Source organism: Contarinia nasturtii, unplaced genomic scaffold, assembly GCF_009176525.2.
Source record: "Contarinia nasturtii isolate CC-2019 unplaced genomic scaffold, AAFC_CNas_1.1 Cnas_scaffold_2430, whole genome shotgun sequence".
Lineage (NCBI taxonomy): Eukaryota > Metazoa > Arthropoda > Insecta > Diptera > Cecidomyiidae > Contarinia > Contarinia nasturtii.
Window position 1 is genome coordinate 1 of NW_022199751.1, and position 11714 is coordinate 11714.

At 33.6% G+C, this 11714-nt stretch overlaps 2 protein-coding genes and 1 long non-coding RNA gene across 3 annotated transcripts; 1 reads left to right on the top strand and 2 right to left on the bottom strand.

The window, feature by feature from the left end:
- Positions 1–16: 16 nt before the first annotated feature.
- LOC116348450 (general transcription factor 3C polypeptide 3) lies at positions 17–3389 on the bottom strand. Its single transcript, XM_031779465.1, has 2 exons — positions 2780–3389; positions 17–2588 (listed from the first exon to the last, which is right to left on the bottom strand). The coding sequence occupies exons 1-2, from the start codon at positions 3235–3237 to the stop codon at positions 623–625; spliced, it is 2424 nt and encodes an 807-aa protein (XP_031635325.1). The 5' UTR covers positions 3238–3389; the 3' UTR covers positions 17–622.
- Positions 3390–3484: 95 nt separating this feature from the next.
- LOC116348448 (ragulator complex protein LAMTOR2 homolog) lies at positions 3485–4415 on the top strand. The gene is made up of 2 exons (XM_031779464.1): positions 3485–3932; positions 4190–4415. The coding sequence occupies exons 1-2, from the start codon at positions 3621–3623 to the stop codon at positions 4271–4273; spliced, it is 396 nt and encodes a 131-aa protein (XP_031635324.1). The 5' UTR covers positions 3485–3620; the 3' UTR covers positions 4274–4415.
- A 2697-nt stretch (positions 4416–7112) lies between these two features.
- On the bottom strand, positions 7113–9113 carry LOC116348449. The gene is made up of 3 exons (XR_004201808.1): positions 8949–9113; positions 8163–8562; positions 7113–8032 (listed from the first exon to the last, which is right to left on the bottom strand). It is a non-coding gene; the product is annotated as an uncharacterized LOC116348449 (long non-coding RNA).
- Between the last annotated feature and the right edge of the window lie 2601 nt (positions 9114–11714).

Consider the following 11714-nt stretch of genomic DNA (forward strand, 5'->3'; position numbering starts at 1 on the left):
AAAAAAACATAAATTTATATGCGTTTTAATTTAACTTAAAAAGCCTCGGGTGTAGAGTGTGTAGATCTTGTAGAAATGATTTTGTTAAAATCTCCATACGTAAACTCATAAGTGTGAGTGTGACATTTGACAGATAGATACAAAACGTAATGTTATTGTTCTCTTACATACTTGTCATACACTCGTGCGAATTATTCTGTTCTGTTAAGTTCGTTTATTCCGTTCATTTATTTTATTTATATTCTTAATCTCGCAATCACATCGCAAAATTGCGTAAAAATGGCAGATTCTATTAACAGTTTTATTGATCTTGACACCGGCTGTATAAAATATCCTGATGGAGACTTTACTTTTATATTAAACTTTATTCTGTTTAGTTCGCCAAAAGATAGAGTGAGGGCGTTAGTGTGACAGATTTCATATAAAAAAGCTACTGTATTAGAGATCTTTGTCTAAGTCGATTTTTGAGTATTTTGGAAAATATCTTGATAGAAAATTTGCCTTGCTCGAAATTCACGATAGAGGTATGGTTCCTTGGGCAAAAATGCTTCTTATGGTCCGTAGAACCATAATCTCAAAAAGCCTTTGTAGGTTATTTCGCTCCCCTACAAATTGACCCACCCTAATATATATATATATTCAACATACCGAATTGATGATGTAATCGTCCTAAATTATATTGTATTTCATTATACGCCGCTGGTTCACGAATTTTTGCATATTCGTTAAGAAACGAAATTGACTGTGAAATAAGCATATGTTTTTTGGTTGTATATTTCTGCTGCGCAATGCTCATATAAGTAATGCCAATAAGCAATGCTACCAACGGTGATGTATTTGTTTTGAAAGTACGCATGTAGTCATTCAATGCATATTTGTATGTCCCTGATACAATCCAATAGTTTGCACGTAGAATTTTTGGCCATTCTTCAATTGCGCTTTCAGATCGTTCAATCAATCTATTTAAGAATCGACTATAGCGACAGTTGCTATCAGTGAACTGGATAATAACGTTAAATAAGTTCCACATCCGATGGTTTCTCAAATGTTTTACAATTAAATCTTTGATTAGAACAAAACCAAAATTTGAGTCACGATTGAAAATAGTTGATAGTAGAGCATAAAAGTACATTTCAGGTGTATAGTGTAGCCCAAATCGTTTGGATGAGAGGGCAGTGAATGTGAATCGCTGCATAAGTGTAACTTTGTTCGTATTTAACAGAATTTCGAGTACTGATTTTAGCAAATTAAACTCTTCTTCAATTGATGGCTGATTTTCAGATACATGTACGAATTCTGGGCCTTCTTCATCTTCAATTGGCTCTTTTCTAGCTTTTCGATTTTCCCGAATCAATTGTAATTTATTACTCCATTTACTTGTGTGTGTTACCACAAACATTTCATAAGAATTTCTAATTCGAATACAGTGCCTTGATATCAGTAACATTGCGACATTTATATACTGTTCGAAATCACAAATTTCTTTAAGCATGAAACAACGTTCATATAACACACATGGATCAATTAATTCACTTTCCAAGTTTTGTTCGAGAGCTCTAAGGGCCTCACCATCACGCCCTTGTTGCTTTAACAAAGCTGCTAGCGTAAGTCGTGCATCAAAATGTTGAGGTGCCATAGCTACTACTTGGGAGTAGGAAGCAATTGCTTTGTCACAATCACCAATGGCTCGATAACAATCAGCATGTCTTAACCAAACAGCTGCCAAACTGTAATTTTGACTTTTAAGTAACGGTTCCAACAATCGAATTGCTTCGCTGTATCGATCCATTTTCATCAAAGCTTCAGCAACGTCTAGATAGCAATCACCAGCATCAGTAACATTAATATGCGTAAAAATATTTTCAATTAAACATTCCATTAAATGAAATGCTTTCAAATGTATCAAGCTTACAATAAGCTTACTACGGAAATCCAAAATCATTAATTTTGGGATTTTCACATTATGTACCATCGTGTCACCGTGATTTTTATAGTATGTTATTTGCAAGTCAGTGTGTAAACATAAAATGTCTATAACTTGTTTGAATTCATTGTTAGTGATCAATAGTTCTAAAAGCTGGTTCAAGTCTTCATTTTGGAATAATTCTGGTACTTTCCGATATGCGTACGACATAACTTCTAACGCCTTGGCATATTGCTTTGATTTTATTAATCGTTCAGTGACCATTTTTGCTGTTTGCAATAGAAACACTCCTTGTTCACTAGGTATAATAAAAACCAAGGAGTACCAGCATCGAAATGCCATTTTTTCGTCCTCAATAGATTCCAATAATTCAATTCGTTTTAGTCGTAATTCAATATCTTTTGGATTGAATTTGATTGCTTTGGTGTAACAATTGATTGCACGCTTGATATCATTTTGTTCTATGCAAAATTGTGCTATACGAATCCATTGTTCGGAGTCAGCAGGATTGAGATGTGCAGCAATCAATGAAAATTGAAGGTATTTTTCAGGATTTGAATCATGAATCTGCGCCAAAGTTAAAAATGGTTCTGGTGCTAATGGAACTTGTCGGATGATTTCCAAGCAAACTTTTTCAGCTAGATCATTTTGTCCACGTGCGAAACTGGTTAAAATCATAAAGCAAAGAAAATATGATGGAAAATATATGAAATGTAAATGGTTCTTAATGATTATGAAATGACAGTATTTGTATCAAAGTAAAGGATTTTTGAAATAAAAATCACAATTTCGCAAAAAAAAATTAAACACCGAAAATAATATTAAGGAATGGAATTATTGAATAATCATGTATACCGTAAATTTGCTTCACCCATGAGACCTTGCAATGCCGCTGGTAATACACATCGTCTGCGTTGTCGGCCATCTCTCATTCTCACTCGGCCTTTAAGGATTCCACGCATAGCATCCTTCCGCGTTTTGTGAAGTTCTGCTTCGAAGTATTTTGAGGCCCTGCTTTTTGATTTGTCTTTTCGCATCATTATTTCTTCTTCGATAACGTCTTCATCAATCATATTATCATCATCTGATATGTTTGATTCATCCATTTCTTTGTTATATTCGGAAAATGAAAGTTCACCATTCATCAACCTTTTAATAAGATTTCCTTCATCCGCCCGATCACCATAATTATTCGAAGATCCAGCATTACTTAATTTCTCATTAATAACAGAACTCTCATTATTGTGCTTGTCTTCATTCAGATAAGCAACCTCTTCTATATCGTATGTGACTTCTTCGTCGTCGACGTCCATTTTGAATGAGTTAGAGAACTAGCTAAATTTCATAAACACACTCTATTTTTAATAGAATTATGGCAAATTTTTAACTGCAATTTATGAATACACCTCTTTGTATAAAAAATAAAAATTGTAGTAACTTCGTATCAAAACCGAATGTGCATCTAAACAATATGTCAAATATGAAATGACTAAATGAAATGTATGTATAAAAGCCGCAAGATGGCGATATGTCTAAAATGATACTGATGAAAATAAATGTCAAACTGAATATACGCATATTTCATATCATTAGGTTTTATTTTGAATAATTGCTTTAAATATATCTTTGGTGAATTTTTCAATTCGGCTTTTGCTTTTATATAAATTTCTATTGAATTTAGTCTAATGATAATATAATGTTGAAACCAAAAGCTCTCACACAAGTTCTCAATCAAGCTAATACTGGTGGTGTTGAACATACACTTTTATTGAATCACGAGGGTGCTCTTCTCGCATATTCTGGATATGGTGATAAAGATGCTCGTGTCACATCAGCAATAGCAAGTAATATTTGGACTGCCTATCAAAAACATGGGAAAAATGCATTCCGAGACAGTAGATTAAAAATTGTTTTGTTACAATGTGAATCTGGAAATGTTGTCATTACACAAGTGGTTAACTTACTACTTTGCCTATATGCAAAAAACACACTTGAAATGAGCTTTGGGGTAATCACTTTGAAAAATTACTTTTTCATTATTAAAGATAATTTTTTTATTATTTTCATTATTACCTTATAAATACTCTAGAATAGAAACAGCATATTAAATAGTTGCATGTCAAAGTGAAATAAGTCGTTTTTTTTACATAGATTATAAGATAAAAAAAACGTCTTTTCTCGCAACTATTTAATGAGCTGTTTTTATTCTAGAGTATTTATATGTTGATCTATTTAAATTTCTATTTTACTTTATCCCTTATATAGATGGGGTTACTCAAAGCTAAAGCTACTGCGTTGGCCAACTATTTGGAAGGGCCAATAAAAGAGATTGCCTCGTCATCATCTTAAAACTCATGATTCCACGACGGATTTTTTTTTCTTTTATTGGTGGCCGCTATGGTTATATTCGTTCAAAAATACTATGTATTTTCCAAAAAAAAAAATTGATTTAATAAATTTAATGTATGACATTCTAGAAAACATCAGTAAAGGAGAGAATTATTATTAAGTCGTTTTATAAAATTAGTTTATTATTAAAAAGTAAATGAATTAAATATTTTTGGCGGATTAAATATTTCTCCGATTTTCTAGGGTTTTTCGCCGAGAAAATTCTTTCGATTTGCTAGGGATTTTCGCCAAAAAAGTGAAGACCAAAAAAACGCGGTGAATAAAAAAATTTACACTATAAAAATTGGTCTAGCATCTTAAGTTCGACAAAAATATCGCGCAACAAAAAAAAATGCAAATCGCACAAATATTGAATTAATTCATGATTATTGGCAACGCGTATTTATATACACTAGAGTGTTTCCCATATCTGTAATTAAAAAAATGGTATGTTTCAATTTAAAGAGCATAAAATTCTGTTTCAAATCGTAGCATTAATGTAAAGCATCGATTGATATCGACACTTCACGCAGCAAAAAACTCTTTTCAAAATCAAATGATACTTACAATGAAAAAACGCTCCGTTTGTACTCCTGCGCAGTCAACATCAACCAAATGGGGTGTCGACCTTCTGCTACGCTACTATCCCACATGATCGGGATAGCCTTAATAACTAATGTTACATTTGTTTTTTTTTTTGTTTGCGTTGTGCTGATTAGGCTGCTGGTCATACTCGAACATTTCTACATCAATATCCACGTTGGCGGCAGCGGCAGCAGCAGCAGCAGCAGCAGCAGCAGCGGCTACTTCGGCGGCCTCAGCGACAGCTTCGCGGGCTTTGTACAAATATCTATTGATCGCCTCCGGTATCGGAAGTCCCAGCAATGTCCATGGTCCTGAAAAATCAAACAAATTAATCTTTTTAAATATTCATTCAATCGCAATTGTGCGTCAATTAGCCTTACCTAACCGGGGATTGCGTTGGGATAATTATATGAAAACGTCAGTGGAATCTTAATCGCGAACGCCATCTTTGGTTACATGTATATAGCTGTTTCTTTGCTGAAAGTTTCACTTCAATTTACTACAATATTTATTTAGAAATATACAAATATTTTAAATATTTGTGATGAAATGCACAGAAATATACATTTTGGATGTATATGCAAATATTCATTTTAATTCTTCTTAAAAAAGAGCATGTTACACAAAACAGGTACGACAAATTTCAAATTTGTAAAATGTAAACAAGAAAATGACAGCTATTATTCGGTCCAACATTGAACTGATAGAACCGCTTGGTAATGTCATATTTACTTTATAAAGATGGGAAACAAGAGATGGCGTTGTCATAGAATTCGGACTAAAAATGTCAGTCGTAATACCGGGTTTGCCTTACCTTTCAGCAGAATTTTCTTAGCAGCCACGACATCACGATGCCAAGTCACAGAGCATTCGAGGTTTAATTGCCAGTTTTTATAGTAACTTTTTACTTTTGACAATAAAGGCTCGACTCCGATGCTTCGTTCATGGCGCGTTGCAACTGTCGGAATACCGATAGATCCGTCTTGCACAACTTTGACACAATTTTTCTAGGGGAGTCTCTCACTTTTGTCAAGCATGAATAATTCAAGATAAAATCGATAGCGTCGAATAAATAAGATTTCAAACGATATTTTCAATAAAAGCCGATAAAAGCAGTTTAGAGGCAATATTCGTCGATATTTCAATGCCAACTTAACCTGCTATACCGACTTGTCATGTTGATGAAGTACTAGATTATGTTATTAAAATTTTCTGTCTATTTTTCTCAACAACTAAAAAAATACGATATATTTTATCAAAATATTTTATATTTTTTACATTTTGTGGGATTGGTGTTCAAAATATTCGCGAATAGTTGAATCAAAATGCTAGTCAAAAAATAATATGAATAATATAACCATATTATTATTATAATAATATAACCATATATGCTCAGGTATACTTTACTGACGGATCAGTAAAACCGAAAAGCAGTGGCTTTGGCGTCTTGAATGCCCGAAATCATTCCATAATTAAAGGACAGTGCGGGAAATACGCACAAACTAAACAAACCGAACTAGCGGCCATACTCGCTTGTAGCATTGATGCCATGTCTAGAATAAATGAGAACCATATTTATATTTACAGTGATAGTATTGGTGCTCTCAATGCCCTAAAATGCTGTTAAAATAACCAGTAAACTGGTTCTAGACTGTGTGCTGCAACTACTTCAATTAATTAAGAATTAAATCAAACTGGTGCAAATCGAAGTTTACTCCTGAAACGCATCTAATGCATTAGATGCGTTTCAGGAGTAAAATTCAATAAATATTCCAAATATGTCCAAATTGTTTAAATAATGAAAACTAATAGCTGTTACATCGAAATTAAACATTAAAGGAGATATTATAGCACTGTTTATTTTAATTCTCCAAAAAATGGATTTGATTCCAAGCATTTTGAAATTTGATTTTCAATTTTAACCAGTGATGGTTTTTTCCTATCTGAATAGCGTTAGCTATTCGTAACGTCTGAACAGCATTGCTGCCCAGATGCTGAATCGAAGCGGTTGCCGCACGCGTTTTGTACCACACAACATATTGTCATATAGTCTAAGTAACCAGTGAGCTCACAGAGTATGATACACTAATACCATAGTCAGTATACAAACGCATGTCGAACAGAGAATGAACGCGAACGTATATGCTCTGTGTGGTAGAAACGAAGTGTGTTGCGCGTGCGGCAACCGCTACGATTCAGCATCTGGGCAGCAATGCTGTACAGGTGCTGCGAATAGCTAGCGCTATTCAGATAGGAAAAAACCATCACTGATTTTAACACAAGCATTTTGTAATAAGCCAACAGCTTGTAAGATTTCATAGCTAATTGGCTTTTCACAATTTTTAATTTGTATTTTGGCCTCACGCATTTTAAATAATCGTTTTTTCAATTTTGGTTTCTCATAAAAAAAATTTAAACAGTCCGGTATCACACTTTTTCTATGTTGTTTCTGCCAATGCACGTAATAGTTCTCTTTGTTTGTAAATTTTGACTCACAATTTTTTGCACAACATTTATATTTTTTGACTTTATCCGCGTGAAGTCGTTCATGGCGATCTAGATTATTTTTATTTTTCTTAATAAATATGCCACAGAAGCAACATAAAAATAATTTTTCTGTGCGTTCGTCGGTTTGTTTACGCATTTTGTATCGAAATGACATTGAAATATCAGCTGTCACATGGATCTCAGATGGCGCTGGCAACGTTTTGCAGAAAAGTCATATTTTTGACAATTGCTATCGGGGGATGGGCATGGCCTTAAACCAATGTTGTGCGTCAGTCGTGGGGTCATGCAGATCGATTTCTGGAAACACACTCAGGTCGTTCACCATGTCATACAACACGACACACCGTTAGAGTTTGTCTGGACCGTGAATTGGCACTTTGATGTCCTTTTGTTTGGTTATCAATTTCACAACACTTTCGATGTCACTTGGCAAAAATTTCTCTGCATCCTCTTCTCCGTCTGTGTTCAATTCGAACAATTTTAGTTTCAAGTACTAGGTGATGTGTTTGTTAGGATGCGTTGTTGAATTGGTGACGACGTTGTCTGTGTATTGATTGGCCAAATGCTTGAGGCCATTGCTGAAATCTTTGTTGTTGGGCCAATCGATACGATGGTAGTCGTCAAGACCTAAAAATGAAATATGTTTGTCAAATTCAACTGAATTGTGTAGTCAAAACTCGCTATTTTATAAGGGGATGAAATAGTTCAAAATATCTAAATAAATCAACTATTTTTATTATTATTATTATTATATTACCCTCGACGATTGCTTTGAATTCAGGGTCGATACGTGGCAGCTCTGCTCGTGGTCCTCGTGGCTTTGTTCCTCGATTTTTTCGGTTTCGGTGGCTGACTGTTATGCCATAGCACTTGGTTAAAGGAGAGTTGGATCTTTTTTTCTCCACTTTCACCAAAGAATGCGAAATCATTATTCTCAATGCCTATGTTCGTACGCTTTTTGCACCTCGAACAAGAACAGCAATGAGCCCAAAACGCAAATTGAAGTGGCTTGCAAGCTCAGGTCCGTTATTTTGCTCATCAATGCTTGCTGGAATTGTGGGCGAATGATTGTCTTCAGCGCACATTTGATCGTCGTAATCTCATCCTTCGTTTATCTCTTCGCTGGTATGGATGGCTTGAAACGATTCGCCATTTTCCTATTGAAAAAAAAAACACACACACAATCGATTTAGCTTAAAAACGAATACTATTGAATTGGCGATATTTAGACATTTTCATTGTTCCATATCAATATTTTTTACTAAATGATTTTTCATATTAATTATACCTGTGTTGGTAATACTTGGTATATAACGACATAATTCCGATCGAAATTACTGTTTATTGGAATAATTGTTTTGTGTGTGGAACAATGATCGAACTCATACAGTAGTATAATACATATCATACACAGTAAAAGAATCGAACACATTGTTTCACACATAAAACCATAGTTCCGATAAACCATAATTCCGATCAAAATTATGTCGCTAGAATACTGGCTGAGACACAAAAATATCGAGATTTTTTGATAGAAACTTACGAATGAATAAATCTGAAACAGAACAAGAATCTATCTCCTTTTTTGGTACACACACAAAATGATGCAACACACAAAAATGACAAAAATCTTCGGATTTGCGATGATATTTTATTTTATTTTATTTCATTGTTTAAACAGTTTTCTATCGAGTGTTATACGTGCGCGCGTTCTGTGTGAGTACTGTCGAGTGTGAATATATAAACATCAAAACTAAGTCATCTGCACTATTCTACTACTATTTGAACTATAAGGAATTATCTGGAATTATTTTTGTACTAGATGGAATTATATGAACTACGTTGTTGTAGTAGTAGTCCCCTTGTCAATAATACTAATTCAATATTTAGACATTAGACAATTTTTGCTTTAAAGAGTTTTTTGCTTCGGGAAGTGTCAATATCAATCGATGCTTTGCATTAATGCTAAGATCTTAAACAGAATTTTATTCTCTTTACATTGAAACATACCATTTTTAATTACAGATATGGGAAACACTCTAATATACTTTATTTAAAAATGAGGGCATATGGATGAAATCATCATTTGGAAGCAGATCGCATCAACGACACAAGACATCAAAAATGCAATCAAACGTCTGATGAAAGACCCTTACCGTGTTACCGGAATTCGTTGAAGAAAATTATTATTGATATTGGAATCGCATATTTTACATGAACAAAAATCAAGCGTCTGACAAACAAAAAGTCATTTTATTTCCAATTTGAGACCGACTGTGTTTCTGCATCATTTTTATTTACAACACCAAAAATAGAACAATCGGCTATCGTGTCTGTGCTACAGCGAATTTGAGATCCATGGAAAACAAATTTAATTAGGCACAGAAGTGAGTATTGAACAATGTCCAATTAACAACAATGATTTATATTGTGCTGAAATTTTATTTGTGCATTTCTGGTGCATTTCATTTCAGGAAAATATTACGATATCAGGGAAATACTACGACTCAAGCTTGATAAACAAATTGAATCGATGAAAATTAGTGACAGCACAATGGCCAAATTAACCGAGTAATGCGCTATATGTTTTATATGAAAACGTCACACGAATCTCCCCCGAAAACGACATCTTTGGTCTTGCAGCAGAAGCTGTTTCTATGCTGAAAATTTCATTTCAGTTTAAAAAAATTAAAATATTATTTATGTAGAATTGTACAAATATTTTAAAACTTTGAAATGAGATTTACAGAAATATGCATTTGAAAATTGTTTTAAAAAATAAACACGGCACAATCAATTTCAAAAATTACAATGAATAATATTGTTGACATATTTTCACGATGACAGCTATTTTTGCGGTACAAAATTGACCCGTTTGAATGATTTGTCAATATTGAACATATACTCCAAACACATGGGGAAACAGAGATGGCGTTGTCGTAGCATGTAGAAAAATATATGTTTAACGCAATATTCGGCTTGGCCAAATTAACAAATAAGAAAGAATGAGTCATTCACATTGGCAAAAATGGCACTAAATTCACCGATTGGCGTGAAAAAACGTTTGCGATGCCCAGGAACCAAACGATTGGTAAATAGTTTCAAGAAGCTCGGCAATATTGTTCATTTCGTTGACAAGTATATGACATCAATGTTTCAAGCGTTTTGATCCACGTACAAAGAATCATCGGTTCAAAGTGTGCGGCTAGTACTATGTGAATAGCCAATCAATAATAGCAAGAATGATCATATCGATATTGGGAAATAGCTTATTTCAACGTGCACGCAAGATAGAAGACAGAATCAATTAAGTCATCAATTTCCAGCGTCCAGATGCAGAACGGGAGACAGTTCAAAATAAAATCGTACATCCATTACAAACAGCAAGACGTTTAGTGCCAAAAATCATCGAGTTTTTCAAATGGTATCTAAATTCCGCTAATGAATGGATGCCGACTGCAAGAGCAAGTCAACTCATATATCAAACAGTTTGAATTATTACGATTCAGCGCAAAATACCAGAGCCACACCGCCTTTTGATACAACAATTAGAAAGGGCGATTACACAAAGTTTGAACCGATTAATTATATGCTAACAACATTCAATGATTATTAACAAAAAAAAATACCGAGCAGGGATACTAATTTAATTGATTTGGAAGTAAATTTATCAACAGTTAAACTGATAATTGAAAAATATTCAAAACAAAATAGATGAATTGAAAACATAAATGAAATTATCTATTATAATTATAATTATTATTTATCTCTTTCAAAACTGCTTGATGTAAGAAATTTACTTTATTGTATTTATTTAAACGCTGTTCGGTGCAGTTATTATTACTATAAAAGAAAATAATTTTTATTATCAACCGGCTAAGCCTATGAAGAGACAAAATGCGAATTCCCCTCATCTGTGCCATCTGTATTCCATAGTTGAACTCAATTTAGTTACAATGAATTGAATCGAAAAAGAGAAAAAAAACAACAACAGTAACATGGCTACATAGATCTCATGACCAGTGAGATACGTATAACAATGGAATGAAAGAATGAAGAAAGCGTATATGTGTATGTATGCATCAGCACGCATAGATGTACAGCTCTGTGTGGGCGTGCTATTGTTGTTGTTTTTTCTCTTTTTCATTTCAATGCTACAGAATTAAATTCAGTTTTTCGATCTAATTCGAACTAATGTGAGGTGGCGCTGATCAGCTGCGTTCGCATAAAAAAGTTCCCAATCTCATATACGCCAACCCCGCTTGTTTATTATTTAATAATTATTTTTTATTTTTTTCTAATGTAAGAA